The sequence below is a fragment of the Hemiscyllium ocellatum genome, chromosome 8 (assembly GCF_020745735.1).
Source record: "Hemiscyllium ocellatum isolate sHemOce1 chromosome 8, sHemOce1.pat.X.cur, whole genome shotgun sequence".
Classification (NCBI taxonomy): domain Eukaryota; kingdom Metazoa; phylum Chordata; class Chondrichthyes; order Orectolobiformes; family Hemiscylliidae; genus Hemiscyllium; species Hemiscyllium ocellatum.
Genome location: NC_083408.1, coordinates 70,860,530 through 70,877,198, shown reverse-complemented (window position 1 = coordinate 70,877,198; position 16,669 = coordinate 70,860,530). Strand labels below are relative to the sequence as shown.

The 16,669-nt window shown below is 39.5% G+C and overlaps 1 protein-coding gene and 1 non-coding gene across 8 annotated transcripts in view; both read right to left on the bottom strand.

Annotated features, from left to right (window-relative positions):
* nid2a (nidogen 2a (osteonidogen)) overlaps positions 1 to 16,669 on the bottom strand; it is a 127,645-nt gene that overhangs the window by 51,002 nt on the left and 59,974 nt on the right. For all 7 annotated transcript variants that reach the window (XM_060829167.1, XM_060829165.1, XM_060829163.1 and 4 more), the window contains 5 exons: positions 15,455 to 15,700; positions 14,106 to 14,351; positions 9,143 to 9,388; positions 4,623 to 4,868; positions 905 to 1,150 (listed from right to left, as the gene is read on the bottom strand). In XM_060829167.1, the coding sequence (XP_060685150.1) occupies positions 905 to 1,150; positions 4,623 to 4,868; positions 9,143 to 9,388; positions 14,106 to 14,351; positions 15,455 to 15,700 (1,230 nt within the window). The remainder of the gene's footprint in view (positions 1 to 904; positions 1,151 to 4,622; positions 4,869 to 9,142; positions 9,389 to 14,105; positions 14,352 to 15,454; positions 15,701 to 16,669) is intronic.
* On the bottom strand, positions 5,697 to 5,806 carry LOC132818463 (U6 spliceosomal RNA). Its single transcript, XR_009644997.1, has one exon. It is a non-coding gene; the product is annotated as a U6 spliceosomal RNA (small nuclear RNA).

Here is a 16,669-nt window from a genome sequence, read left to right as displayed (position 1 = left end):
CTCAGTCTGTTTCTTAGAGAGTTATTTTTTCTGGGCTGAAAATGTAAGAATGTGGTTGTGTAGGGAGAGAGAGACAGAGAGAGAGAGCTGTCATAGAGCTCGACATTAAACATTAAGGACATACACCATATGTACACTGGAAATGTCAAATGACTTCATTAGTTTTTTCATGATAACAGTTCACTGAGATACACCCAGGCGCTTATCAAAGCTTAAAATTAGTGTCATTTACAGCATTAGTGTCATTTACAGCATAGAAATGATCTATCCAGCTCATCACATTCATGACAGCTTTCCATTGCTCAACCTTGTCAGTTCCTGCTTGATCCCCCTAGCTCTGGAGGTTTCTTTCTGTAATGTGTCCTCTCATTCGCTTTGTGAAATCAGTAATTGTTTCTTCACGGACAATTAGTGATTACTCTTTAAAAGAACTTCATTGGCTGCTAAGCACTTTAAGCAGGTTCAGTGGTCATGAAAAGCATTATTAGATTAGATTAGATTACTTACAGTGTGGAAACAGGCCCTTCGGCCCAACAAGTCCACACCGACCCGCCGAAGCGCAACCCACCCATACCCCTAACCTAACACTACGGGCAATTTAGCATGGCCAATTCACCTGACCCGCACATCTTTGGACTGTGGGAGGAAACCGGAGCACCCGGAGGAAACCCACGCAGACACGGGGAGAACGTGCAAACTCCACACAGTCAGTCGCCTGAGTCGGGAATTGAACCCGGGTCTCAGGCGCTGTGAGGCAGCAGTGCTAACCACTGTGCCACCGTGCCGCCCACTTATTAAAAGAATAAGTCTTGCTATATTCAGGAAATTATATTTAAGATCTCTTGAATTCTTTTTTTTTGGATGCAATATTGGACATTTTGCTTTATTACAAACACTGACTGACCTGGCTGTCCACACTGTGGTTGACCAGTTCCAGGTGGTGTCCTCGTCCCAGGAATTTCCTGTCCCCTTTCATCCACACACCAGCAGTGGCCTGTACTGCCATCGCACTGCAGAGGCCTGAAGTTCCCCTCCTCATCACACTGAGGGATATAGGCCCCAACAAGAGGTTGTGATCCACGCAGGTTCAGCTCTGCTTGCAGTCTCTCTCGGTACTGTTCACAGGCAGTTCTTGGGCGATCAATGCGTTCTGATCAAAACAAACAGCAACCGATTTGAAACTGTTTCAAAACAATGTACAAATGTCTCAAAGTGAATATTGTAATATTTTCCTTCTACATACTGGATGTCACAAGTCTCTTTATAGGAAGAAATTATATCTCAGCCAATACATATTAACATAACGTCTATGTGATAATCTTCATTATCTTCTCAAATGGTTTCCACATCTATCACTACCAGGGAGCCACCTGTATACAGCAGAATTCAGATTTACAATGAGTGCTATGAAGTTTATTGCAGCAACAACTCTAGATTTTTATGTAATTGGATCAATGCAGTTTTACAATATTGTTGTAAGGTGCTCTTATTGCATCCAATTTTCATTTGTTTTTATTGGTTCATGGGTTATGGGAGTCACTTGGTAGGCCAGCATTTACTGTCCCATCCTAAACGCCCAGAGGGCAGTTCACATTGTTACGGATTTAGAGTCATGCCAGGCCAGATATGGAGAGTAGTTTCCTTCCCTAAGGAACATTAGTGAACCAGTTGGGTTTTTTCTGAGAATCAAAAATGGGTTTTCTGATCACCATTAGACTGTTAATTCCAGATGTTGTATTGAGTTCAGAGTTTATTGTCTGGGCAGTCAAATCCCCAGAACATTCTCTGGATCCCTGGGATGAAATATGTAGCAAGAATACCATAGGCAATCACTTCCCCTGTAGGGATATCCATTTCCAATTCCATTCCAGGAAGAAATCTTTTGTGGAAGAATGCAGTTGTAGAGGATGATTTGACTGGAGTATAATAAGAGAAAACTGATGTTTGATTATTTTATGCAGAGATTCAAAAGTTCTTGAAACACAGGATTAACATGCAGGGGCAGCACATGTTTCGGAAGGTCAATACTGTAATGCACTTTATAAGAATATCGGACGAAAGAAATCATGCTTATATAAAGCAAACAAAAAACAGTATTCGCTGGTTTGGTAGCATCTGTGGAGAGAAAGCAGAGTTAATGTTTTGAATCCTGCCACCCTTTGGTGATATTTATGCTGATAACAGGGGGTGATGTGAAAAAGAGGTGAGCAGATAGATGGAAACGGAGTCTAAGAGAGACAAAGCAAAGAGACAGAGAAAGAAGAGAGAGTGAGAGAGAGAGAAATTGAAAGACAGAGAGAGGGAGAGAGAGAGAAAAGAGAGATTTTCGAGGCCAATTTCTTAAAATTCTGTAGATAATGCAGTAGCCTCGATGTTGGACTTGATTTGTGGATAATCAGCCAGAGAAGAGAAGCCAGACAGGTGATAGACGGTATTTATGCTGATGGTAGGGAGTGGTGGTGGAGGGGAAAAGGAGTGAGCGGAAGGATGATAGAACTTGAAACATTAACTCATTCTCTGTCCCAAGATACTGCCACACCTGCTGAGTTTCTCCAGCAATTCCTGTTAATGTTTGTTTCGAACCTCCGGCATTATTTATTTTAGTTTTATATAACATTTTGATGGGGCCACTGTTGAAATTATGTTTAGAGTTTTACTCTCCTTTGCCACGAAGGATATATTTGAATTGGAGATGGTGCAATGAAGGTTCCCTGTATGAATTTCTGCAATTAGGGAGCTGTCCTTTGCGAGAAATTAAAACTGTTTAGGAGTTTAGAATAATGAGGTGATCTTGTTCAGCCATACAAAGTTTTTTAAAAAAACTTCACGGGTGAATGTTAAAGACTATATCCTGAGACTTGGTGAGTCAGTACTTAGAATCATAGCAACAGGTTAAGGAATTGGATACTTACAAGTGAGATGAGAAGAAAGTTCTTCACTCACAGAGATACTTATCTTCAGAATTCCCTTCTCCAGAAGGCTGTGAATGCCCACTGGTGGATATGTTCAAGGTTGAAATCAATAGAATTTTGTGTGTTGTGAAACAACACACAAAGGGCACAAAAATGGAGTTAATGTAGCAATACCATATAACCTTCTTCTGCTACAATTCCTTTTGTTCATATGTTCTTACAATTGTTATAGTAAGCAGTTAAAAAGTTATTTTAAATAGGTAATTTCTCTCTCTAAGCATTCAGCATTTAATTATCTGATTATTGCTGAAAAGAGAGATGTGTTGCCAAAGCTTCTCATCAAGACAAATGCAAGAATGCCGAAAGTTCGAATGATCATTAAAGGAGAGAAAAAGTTGTGAATTGGTTGGCAGGTTTATTCTGTTTTCCCCATCACAAAAACTTGTAATCAACAGACAAGTAAAAGCTCACCAACATCCTGGGTAATTGATAAAAGTGGAACATTTCAATATAGCCCTTCTTGTTTACAAAGAATGCATTACTATGAACATAACATGGGTAACTGCATGTTCACGTATCTTATTTGTTACTGTCACTAGGTTTAGACTCAGGATTGCTCAGCAAGCACTGCCCAATCATGGAATCTCATCTAATGGTGCACATTTCATCTTAAGTTTTGCAGTTGTGATGTGGATCAATATGATCTATCCTTTGCCAATTATGAACAACTGAAGGAACACGTTTGATTCAATCAGACCAATCAGTAGAATATATGGCCCACATACCTGACATCATATGGGCAATAATATTATAAGATATAAAAACAAAAGTTGCTGGAAAAGCTCAGCAAGTCTGGCAGCATCTGTGAAGAGAAATCAAAGTTAATGTTTCAGGTCTGGTGACCCTTTTTCAGAACAAGATGTTGTTCAACTGTGAGCTAGACAAAACCTTTTTTCTACTATAGTAGCACACTGAAATACCATTGATATAACCAGTGCATAGCAGCAGCATGAAACAACTTGCTTAAACTATTGTTCAAATTTTTAAGGTACTTTGAAATCAAGGAAAATTGAAGCAGACTGGGCACTTTTTGGGTCCAGAGACTTTCACCATTTTGTAAGATTTTGCCTCAAGCTATGCACACTTTGGACGTAAACAAGAGATTACTATCTTTGAGGATGTACTTTTTAAACCACATCCCTAAATCCTGAAAAGTCTGACCAGGCATCTCTAATATTTTCAATCTTGTATGTCACTGCTACTAAAGTGCATTATAAGCCAGGGCTGAATCTCTACCTGGAAAAACATTCTGCACCCTAGCATTAGGAAGTACCACACCATGCGGGACACATGGTGACAGTTATTGAAATACCTGCCCTGACTATCGAAGTTCCTATATAACGCCATTTAAGATCAAAGATGGACTCTCTTTCAGTTATATAATTTTTTCTTATTTTTAAGCTATTCATAATGATGCCGGAGCATGGTGCCAATCGAAGCTTTTCACTTTTTTTTCCCTTCAATACAAGTGACACTAATTAGTTCAATTCAATTCAATTTAATGCCCGTCAAGTTCAGGAATCCTAACCTTCAGCTAAAGCACCTGAAGACACTTCCTACTTTCAGTAACAAATTAAAGACTCCTTGAACATATAATATTTTTGGTGCCATATTGGTCATTTTGCTTTATTAAAAAACACACTGACTGACCTGGCTGTCCACACTGTGGTTGACCAGTTCCAGGTGGTGTCCTCGTCCCAGGAATTTCCTGTCCCCTTTCATCCACACACCAGCAGTGGCCTGTACTGCCATGGCATTGCAGGGGCTTGAAGTTCCCCTCCTCATCACACTCAGGGATATAGGCACCAACCCGAGCTGGAGATCCACGCAAGTTCAGCTCTGCTTGCAGTCTCTCTCGTTGCTGTTCACAAACAGTCTTTGTTCGTTCAAAAGGTTCTAATCAAACAAACAGAAACTGATTTGGAATAATTGCAAAGTATTTGAAAATTGACATTATAACAAATTTCCTCTGCACACCATATGTCATCAGTTTCTTTATAGGAATGAAATCATACCTGATCCAATTTATATTAATATAATTCACGTGCCTTAACCATAATTATCAGCCCAAATCATTCCCACCAGGGATTCACCTCTCCATAGAAGAAATCAGAATTACAATAAGTGTTAATGTTTAATGAGGTTTATAGTAGAGAAAGCCCTCCATTTTGTGTCTGTTCTTTTATGGTCACTGTCATGAGTAACTGTTCTGGCACTACTTATCTTGTACAGGCATTCTTCCTGATTTGGAATTATAAAGAATGTTCTTTCGAAGAATGCGATTATGAGGGTTTTTTTGGAACATAATAGGAGAGAACATTGATGCCAGATTATTTAATACAAAAAGATTTAGAAGTTTTTGTAGATGATTCATAAGGAGTTAATGAGCAGGGACAGCACCTTTTTTGGAAATTCAGTGGTCAGTTACTTTTTATTATTAGATCACTGGAGAAGAGAACAGAAAATCACACTTTCATAAGGCTTTAGTGAAATCACAGTTAAAATATTGTCTAAAATTTTACTCTCATATGAAATTGGAGCAAAAATAGACCATTTAAAGAAATCATGCCTGACCTCCTTCTTTTTCCCGCACAAACCCTAGTAATCCTTAATATTCTTAATGTGTAGGCAAAAATGAGAACTGCGGTTTGTGGAGATTAGAGTCGAGAGTGTGGTGCTGGAAAAGCACAGCACATCAGGCAGCATCTGAGGAGCAGGAGAATCAAAAATATGGAACACTTCACAAATTTGCGTGTCATCTTTATACAGGAGCCAAGCTAATCCTCTCTGTTTCGTTCCAATTTTAATGTGCAGTTCAATCAATCAGAGTTGAACAAATTTAATGACTGAGCCTCCACTGCTCTCTGGAATAGAGAATTCCAAAATTTCTTTTAATTGAAGAAATTATTCATCTCAATCTTAAACTATCTACCCCTTATTTTGGCAAATTGTCCCTCGGTTCTAGTTCCCCTTTCAAGGTAAATATGGTTCCTGCATCTATGACGTCAAGCACATCAAGAATGTTGTTAAAATGAGATCATCTCTTGTTCTTCTAAACTTCAGAGAAGATAGGCCAGTCTATTTAATTTTCCCTCATAACGTGGTCCCTCTATCCCAGCAAGTAGCTTGATGAATCCTTGTTCCACTTTCCCAATGGCAGTAGATCTTTTCTCTTGTAAGATGAAAGCTGCACACTATCCACGAGCAGAGGTTTCACCAAGGCTTTAGAATATTTCAGTAAGATGCCTTTAATTCTATACTTGACACAAGTAGGTTCAAGTTAACATACCATTTGCTTCTTAAATTGCTTACTATATCTGCATGGGTATCCTTGTTCAATGACTCATGAGCAAGTCCCTTGGAAGTGAACACTCCTCAGCCTCTCACCATTTCAGAAACACTATGTTCTTGTCTTTTACCTAGCAAAGTGGAGTATCTCACATTTCTCTCCATTGTATTCCGTCTGCCTAATTTTTGCATACTCTTCTAACCCCATTCAAATCTCCTTGCAGTGTTTTTGCATCCTCCTCACAACTCACTTTTCTACCTGATTTTGTGTCATTTGTAAACTCGGAAATATTACATTAAATCCTCACATCCAAACCATGGTTATATACTGGGAACAGCTGGGAGATTGCAGTACTCACCCCATCAGTCAACCTGAAAACGGCCCATTCTGACTCTTTTGTTTCTGTCTTTTAACAAATTCTTAATCCATGTCAGTACGTTCCCACAAATGCTAACTTTTCATGTCGGACCTGACCAAGATCTGCTAAAAATTTAAATATACTATATTCACTGGTTCCTTCTTATCTACTATGTTGGTTACATTCTCAAGAAACTTCAACAAGTTTGTTCAACTTGATTTCCCTTTCATGAATCCATAAAAATATAGAAACATAGAAACTAGGAGCAGGAATAGGCCATTAGGCCAGTCATGCATACTTTGCCATTCAATATGATCCTGGCTGATCCTTAATCTCAATGCCATATTCCCACTTTTTTCCAATTATGCTTAATCCTTAAGTATTGTGTTATTACATCTAACATTATAGATTCTAACATTTTCTCTATGGCTGATGTTAGCCTAACAAGTATGTTGTTCCCCATTTTCACTCTGCCTTCTTTCTTAAATAATGGGGTATAATTTTGCAGTTTCCATTCAGCACGACCCATTTCAGAGTCGATAGGATTTTGAAAAGTGGCCAATGCATCTGTATTTACATCTGAGATGTAGATCACCAGATCCAGAATATTATTATTAATAATAATCCTGTTAATTTTTTTGGAACAAATATTTATATTTTGCTATTTGCTGTTTACCTTTTCCCTAGGCTGTCTTTTAGTTCTGGAAGATTTTTAAGCATTTGGTTAGCTTTTCTCCCATTTCTTTTTTCCTTGTTGCAATTTGTAAAAATTCTACTTGTAATTGTGCACATTTCCAGCACCACACTCTTCAACTCTGATCTCCAGCATCTGCAGTCCTCACTTTCTCCTATATTTTCTTTTGCTGAATGCTTTCTTTTTTACATAACTTTAGAAGCTTGTATAATTTGTTTCAATATTTCTCGCTAGTTTCTTCTCCTGTTTTATTTTGTTTTATATTTTACTTTTCTACCTATCTTTCTGTCATCAGCAAATTTGGGGCAACCATACTCACAGTTTGTACAGCCAACTCATTTAGGAAGGTAGGAACAAGAGCCCAGTTAGCCTCCTCTGCTATTAAATATGGTCATGGCTGATTGAACATTTCAATGTCATCAACCCTTGCCATCCCCATACCTCTTTACACCTCTGGTTGTCAGATGTCTATCATTCACTATTTTAAAAATACTCAAAAACTGAGCTTCCACAGCAGAGAATTCCAAAGATACAATACCCTGTGAGTGAAAAAAACTCAACAAATCAGTCCCCCTGACTGTTAAATCGTGCCCCTTGATTCTGGATTCCCCAACCAGGGGATACATATTCCCTGCATTTATATAAATTGTTAAAGGTTGAGGCTCCAAAACTGATCCTTGAGCGTGCCACTTGTTATATCATGCCAACGAGAAAATGACATATTTATGATTATTCCCCATTTCCTGTAATTTTGCAAATCTTCTATCTATGTTACTCCCTACACATGAACCTTTATTTTCCACAATAACCTTTAATGTGGCATTTCATCACATAACTTTTCGATATCCAAATACAGTGCACCCACTATTATCTAGATGGCGCTTCCTCAAATAACTCAAATAATTTAGTTAAACATGACTTCCTTTTCACAAAACCATGATGGCTCTGCTCAATTAGCTTAACCTTATATTATCATGGGTTTCCTTATAGTCATGTCTGTGTAATGGCTATCAGAACATACATATGATTTTCTTCCTGAACTGATAATTCATCTGTTTTATTATGAATGCTGTGGGCATTTGTTTTCGTAAACTTTGATCCTATTAGCAGCCACAAACATATGTTTGCAATCACTGTCCATTCTGACAAACTGTTTGCATTTGGAGTAACCTCACAATTTATATCTTTGTTTGCCTATTGTTTACTTCATCTCTAACACTTGAAATTCTGACCATATGTCTTCAATATCTACCCTCTCTGTATTACTGCGAGCAATGTGTGACACAAGTCTGGCCCACTCCATATCCTTCAGAATATTCTGCACTTGATCTGTTCTGACCTTTACTCTAACATCAGAGAAATAACATACCATATGGTGTCATGACGATGGTTACAGAAATGCCCCTGACTAAGGAGTTTCCTATAGTAAATCAATTTCTGCTCTTTCTACGTGTCACTTGCCATGGCCTGGACTGCACTCTGCCTGGAGAGTGTCCTTCCCAGTAGTCTCCAATGCTGAGAACTTTGAGAATGGCACACACCCAGAAGACTCCTGCACTTTCTGTCTCTTCCTTCTCATCTGCATGACCACCATCTTCAACTCTGAACTCTCACTGCCTAAGGGGAAGCCACAATGTGGAACTGCAATTGATCTAGAAAACTCTCACTCTCCCTGATGCAACTTCACTGTCCCTCAAACTCAGAACTTCTGACTTTAAGCTGAAGCAGCTGAATTCACTTCCTGGTCTTAAAAACAAAATAAAGACTCCTTGAACTTCAGTCTTGTGACACCACACTGGTTATTTTGCTTAATTACAGCACTGGCTGACCTGGCTGTCCACATTGTGGTTGGTCAGATCCAAGAGGAGTCCGAGTGTCAGGAATTTCCTGTCCTCTTCCATCTACGCACCAGCAGTATCCTGTACCGCTGTGGCATTGTAAAGGCTTGAAGTTCCCGTCCTGGTCACACTCAGGGATATGGACTCCAACAACAGTTTGCAATCCACGAAGGTTCAACTCTGCTTGCAGTCTTTCTCGGTACTGTTCACAAGCTGTCTTTGGGCGTTCAATGGGTCCTGTTCAAACAAACAACAACTGATTGGAAAAAAGTTTCAAAACAATGTACAAATGTCTCAAAATGGACAACATAGCACCTTTTTTTATAAAATCTGAGTGTCATTAGTCAACGAGACAAAAATTAATAACTAGGTCAATATATTTTAACATAATTAACATGTGGTAATCTTGATCATCATCTCAAATGGGTTTCCACCTCTATTACCACTAGAGATCTATCTGCACATAAACTAATTCAGATTTGCAATAAATTTTAAGATTTTTCACATAGAAAATCTTAGACATTTTCGTATGTCCTTGGATGAATATTGTTTAATGACATTGTTTTGAAGAGCAGTCATCTTGCCAAAATATTATTCTTGGAATTGAATTGGAAAGAAATTTCCATGGAAGAATGTGGATGAGTCGGAATATTTGACTGGAATATAATAGGAGACAAATCAATGTCAGATTATTAAAACAATTTGGAGGCCTTTATTGACAAAATACAGAGCATTATTGTGCTGGGACAGTATGCAACTAGGAAGGTCAATATTGTGTTAGTCTTTGATATAAGGTGGTTGGAGTAGAAGACTAAAAAAGATCATGCTTATATAGAGTTTTGGTGGGACCACTGTTGAAAACATGTTTACAGTTTTACTCTCCTTAACCATTTCTTTGGTTTGGAGGTGGTGCAATGAATAATCATTCAGTTGATTTCTGGAATAAGTGTGCTTGCTGTTTTTTGAGAAGAGATTGAGTAGAATTGACATAATTGTTTTGGAGTTTAAAATAACAAGAGGAAATCTCACTGTATCATATAAAATCCTTAAAGGGTCCTCAGGTTGATTTCAGAGGCTGCTTTCTGTGACAGTTGAGTTCAGAATTTGAAGTCATAGCAACAGAATGATGAATTGGCATTTGGGACTGAGATGAGGAGATAGCTCTTTACTTGGATAGGATGTTAATCTTTGGAAATTTTCTCTCCTTTGGCTATGGATATCCACTTGCTTGTTATATTTAAAACTGACAACTATCAATTTTTACATACTAAGGAAATGTAGGAATATGAACATGGAGTTAATATAAGGTTCACCATAATCTTACTGAATGGCTTGGCAGGTTCAAGGAACCATATGACCTCATCTTCCTTCAATTTTTCATATTACTTTGATCCTGCAACTGCTACAGTAAGCAGTTAAAGTTTTGTTTTTCAAACATTTTCTGTTTCTTTGCATTCATCTGTTCATTTTCAGACTTGCTGAACAGTCGCCAAAAGTTTTGGTCTTGCTCACATCAGGACAAGTGCAAGAATGCCAACTTCAAAAGATTAAAATAATTTATATTACTGGGTAAATGGTGCTGGTTGGTTGGTAAATTAATTCTGATTGACTAAGGAATGCTGTGGAAAGTTCCTGGGTTATTCAATAACTTGGATGGCTTGAATATATCATTTAGTTTGCAAGACCTGTGTTTGTGTAGAACCAGTCGGTGTTGGGGTGGGACAGTGTCTCAGTGGTTAGCACTGCTGCCTCACAGCACCAGGATCAATTCCAGCCTTGGGCAACTGTCTGTGTGGTGTTTGCACATTCTCCCTGTGTCCGCATGGGTTTCCTCCCACAGTGCAACGATGTGCATGTCAGGTGAATTGGCCATGCTAAATTGCCCATAGTGTTAGGTGCATTAGTCAGAGGGAAATAGGTCTGGGAGGGGTTTCTCTGCGAAGGGTCGGTGGGGACTTATTGGGCCAAAGGGCCTGTTTCCACACTGTAAGGAATCTAATCAGTCTGACTCAAGATTGGGAGACAGATAGACTTTAGCATGACACCTTTAATACATTGTCTGAGCTGAGATCTCACTTTTTGTTAAATAAAACATTAAGTTATCTCGAGAATGTGACTTAAAAGAAGTTCTGTGATTTACGTATTAGTGAACCAAAACCTGCAACCCATTCTAAAAGATGAAAGATTTAACAGCAATCTAGGCTTGATCAATATAGCATTTCAATTGCATGACACTGTAACCTTTTGCTATAAATTCTGCGTCTTATGATCTGTTCCACAGCTACCAGATGAAGGAGCAGCGCTCCGAAAGCTAGTACTTCCAAATAAACCTGTTGGAATATAATCTGGTGTTATATGAGTTTTAAGTTTGTTCCCCCCCCTCCCAGTCCAGCACTGGCACCTCCACATTATGTTATTTCTAGCAAACATAAATGATTCACGTCTCAGGCTTCACTAGCTACTTTCGTTTGGTGGTCAGTATACCTGTTAGTACACTGAGGATTGTTCTGCAAGTGTTACACAATCATAAAATCATATCCAACAGTGGACACTTTCTTTGGTTTTTGCAACTTTGTGCTGATTGAGAGCCATCTCTGCTGTGCCTATAACAAATAGAGAATCATACTCTAATCAGAGTCAGCCTGGCTTCATGGAAGGGAGCTCGTGTATGACAATTTTTGGGACCACAATTGTTTACAATATATAAATGACTTGGTTTAAGGAAGTGAATGTAATGTAGCCAAATTTACAGACAACACAAATATAGATGGAAAGGCAGTTGTGAGAGGCTACAAACATTTTACAGACAAATATAGATAGGTTAATTAAATGGGCAAAAAGTTGCCAAATGGAATATAATGTGGGAAAATGTGGAGTAGTTCATTTTGGAAGGCAGAACAAAAGAACAGGAGTATTATTTAAATAGAGAAAAACTATAGAAAGCTGCAACATTAAGGGACTTGGGGTACTTATGGGTAGGTGCAGTAGATACTCAAAGGCTAATGGAGTGTTGGCCCTTATTTCAAAGGAGTTAGAGTATAAAGAGTAGGAAAGTCTTTCTGCAACTGCACAAGCTGGTGGTGAGACTACATCTGGAGGACTGTGAGCAGTTTTGATGCTCTTATTTAAGGAAAGGTATGATTTCATTGGAGGCAAGTCAAAGAAGGCTCACTCAAATGATTCCCGGTATGAAAGGATTGTCTTAAGAGCAAAGGTTAAATAGGGTGCAACTTTACTCACTAGCATTTAGAAGAATGAGCAGTAGTCTCATTGAAACAAAGATGATTCTCAAGGGGTTTGACAGAGTAAATGCTGCAAGGATGATTCTCTCGAGAGACTAGGACTAAGAGGGCATAATAATACAGTTCCAATTTAAGACTTAAATGAGGAGGAAATGTTTTCTCAGAGTTGAGAGCTCCTTGCCACAGAAAGCTGTGGAGGTAGAGTCCTTGTGTAGATTTAAGGCTGAGATAGATAGATAGATGGGCAGCATGGTGGCACAATGGCACAGTGGTTAGCACTGCTGCCTCACAGCGCCAGAGACCTGAGTTCAATTCCCGCCTTAGGTGACTCTCTGTGTGGATTTTGCACATTCTCCCCGTGTCTGCATGGGTTTCCTCCCACAATCCAAAAATGTGCAGGTTCGGTGAATTGGCCATGCTAAGTTGCCCATAAATGTAGGGGAATGGGGCTGGGTGGGTTGCGCTTCGGTGGGTCTGTGTTGACTTGTCGGGCTGAAGGGCCTGTTTCCACGCTGTATGTAATCTGATAGATACTTGATCAGTGAGGGAATAAAAGACGATAGGAAAAGACAGGAAAGTGGACTTGAAGAATGTTGGATCAGCCATGATCCTATTACATAACAGAACAGGCTCGAGGGGATAAACGGCCTACTCTTGTTCCTACTTCTTCTGCTCCTATGGAATAACTGAAGGTACGATCTGTTTGATTTAATCAGCTAATCATTGCAGTTATTGACTTAAAAATCTGGCGGCATTTTGGCAATGGAATTACACAATGTTCTTTAATTGTATGGCAGGCTGAAGACCGTTTTGGATTGATGGTAACATCCTGAAAATATTACATATTGCCACTGCATTGAAATGTGACTTGGCTCACTTAAACTGTTGTTCAAATCTTTGACATACTTTGACATTCAAAGATAATGTGAGGTAGACTGCAAACTTTTCAGGTCTGGAAGCAGGAGCCATTACCAATGTGCTAGTTTGCAGATGCACCATCCCTTAAGCCATACACAGATTCTCCTCATCTTGCTGTTTCTCTTCTGCCTTCGGTGTACACTGAGAATAATCCAGAGGTAGCTACCCCTGAAAATTTACTTTTTAATCTTGAAAAATCTGACCACATATCCTCAATATTTGTCCTCTCTTACATTGGTGCTAACAATACGTTTCACAATTTCTTGTTCACTTCCTACCCTGCAGCGATGTTGCGCATGATCCGTGATGTCCATTAATCCTGGCATCGTGTAAGCAAGATGTCGTTAGGAACCTATGATGATGGTTGCGGAAATGCTCATTGAACCTTTGACCAGGCTCCTTTTCTAATATTTGCTGTTCCCTTTCATGCTGTCACTAGTGCTACAGTCTGGTCTGTATTCTGCCAGAGTAGTGTCATTCCCAGCAGTCTCCAAAATGGAGAATGCATTTGAGAGTGGCATAAACTCTGCAGATTCCTTCGCTTGTCGCTTCTTCCGTCTCATTTAGATGACCATCCAGTTATGAACCTGAACTCTCACAGCTGAAGATGGGAGCCATAAACTGGAACCTATGATTGACTGAGGAAATTCTCTGAGGCTTTAGTGCCTGTAAAGCTTAGAAATCCAAACCTCAAGCTAAGGCAGCTGGAGCCATTTCCTACTCAGAAAACAAATTGAAAATCGTTGACCTCCTCTGTTTCACTGAATACTGCCTTCATTATAATACTGACTGACCTGGCTGTCCACACTGCGGTTGACCAGTTCCAGGTGGTGTCCTTGTCCCAGGAATTTCCTGTCCCCTTTCATCCACACACCAGCAATGGCCTGTACTGCCATCGCACTGCAATGGCTTGAAGTTTCCCTCCTCATCACACTCAGGGATATAGGCTCCAATTAGAGGTTGTGATCCACGCAGGCTCAACTCTGCTTGCAGTCTCTCTCGATGCTGTTCACAAATAGTCTTTGGACGTTCAACGGGTCCTGATCAAACAAACAGAAACTGATTTGAAACAGTCATAAATTAGTGGACATTGTAACATTTTTTCTTCGTCTCTCTCGGTGTCAAGAACCCCTTGATTGGTCAGGAAAATATTGTATCTAAGCCAGTAGATTTGAACTTAATTAATGTGATAATCTCAATAATCATCTCAAATATTTTCACCTTCTGTCATGACCAGAGATCTATTCATACACCAGAATTCAGAATAACAAGTAGTTTACTGTATTCACAACCCTAGATTTTTGTATCTGTCATTTGATCAATGTTCTTTTAGAGTACTGCTATGAAGAAATATTGTCGTAGTAATTATCTCCCAGAATCATTGTTCCTGGAATGGAATTGGATGAATTTTCTTTGGAAGAATGTGATTGTGTAGGATTATTTTACTGGAACGTAATAGAAGAAAAAAAGATGTCACATGATTTCTAGATTACATACATGTGACTAAAGAACAAAGTAACTCACATCCTCGAAGAGTAGAAAGAGACCAAAACAATATCGAAAGCCACACAGACATTTGAAATTTTATTTTACTTATGTTTTTTTAAAGGTGCATTTATTTAGCTTCAATCTTTTGTTCATACATGTATTGTATTTTTCATCTATTTCTGAATCTTAGAATGAGGATAAACTGCTATTTGAGTTCAGCTGTAAAGCCTGAGGAAATGATTACTGTAATTAATTTCTGTGAAGATGGTATCGGAGAGCAACAATGAAAGAGAGAGATCTGTAGAAATTAAGGCACATTGAGAGCTGGATGACAACAGAAAAGAACAGTGATAGAGGTGGGGCAATAATCAGAGGATAACCAGACCTTTATGATGGAAGTTAATGTGGTCAAGAGTTCTTGTTCAGTGACCAAATAATGTTACAATGTCAAACAGTAATGACAGGCTTGACGTACACACAGGAAATGACAGATGACTATATTAGCTGGTTCCTTGATAACCAGCTTTTGTAAATTACACCATGCTGTTGATTGCCAAATTCCAAGTTAGACTCACAAAATTATTTTTGTTTCTTTGAACTCCCCAAGTTTTACTGCAACACCGGTCATTTTGCTTAATTACAAACACTGACTGACCTGGCTGCCCACACTGTGGTTGACCAGTTCCAGGGGGTGTCCTTGTCCCAGGAATTTCCTGTCCCGTTTCATCCACACACCAGCAGTGGCCTGTACTGCCGTGGCACTGCAGAGGCCTGAAGTTCCCCTCCTCATCACACTGAGGGATATAGGCTCCAATTAGAGGTTGTGATCCACGCAGGTTCAGCTCTGCTTGCAGTCTCTCCCGATACTGTTCACAAGATGTCTTTGGGCGTTCAATGGGTACTAAATCAAACAAAATGATTCTGATTTTAAAATAATTACAAAATACAAGTATAAACCATGCAATTCAAAGAACGCCCCTTCTTGTCACTATCAGTCTGTTTATAGGGAAGAAAACAAAATGGAATTTTGTGCCCTGTCCCATGGCAAGTTCAGTGGTGGAAGAGGATTTAATCAGGCAGGAGCTTGGTGAGTGGGGACCCTGCCCCTTCTTCTTTCTGTCCTGATGGCTTTCATCCCATTCAATAATGCTACAGGCCTCAAATTGACCACCAGCTCTCAGCAGGTGGAACATCTGTTTCCAGGGTCATCTATCCTAGGGAAAGCCTGCCATTCCCTTTCAAGTTTGGGCTTCAAATATACACAGCAGGCCTTCCCTAAAATTGGGACCTTGGGCTCCCTGTGGGACTTCAGCCAAAATCTCCCTCACCTCCACAGGATTCCACCAAGAGATACGACATTATATTCTTAATGCAGCATCTCAAATTGCTACCGGTTATAGAGTCATAGAGCTGTACAGAATGGAAACAGACCCTTCTGTCCAACTTATAAATGCCAGCCAGAAAACCTTAAGTAATCTATTCCCATTTGCCAAAATTTGTCCCACATCCCTCTGAACCCTTCCTATTCATATATCCATCCTTTTAAATGTTGTAATTGTGCCAGCCTCCGCCACTTCCTCTGGAAGCTCATTCCATACACGCACCACCCTCTGCATGAAAAAGCTGCCCCTTACGTCTCTTTTATATCTTTCCCGCTCACCCTAAGCCTATGCTTTCCAGTTCTGCACTCCTCCACTCCAGGGAAAAGACCTCATCTATTTATCCTATTCATGGTCCGCATGATTCTATAAGGTTACCCCTCAGCCTCCGACGCTCCACAGAAAACAGCCCCAGCCTATTCAGCCTTTCCTCCAAGCCTGGCAACATCCTTGTAAATCTTTTCTGAACCCTCTCAAGTTTCACAAAATAC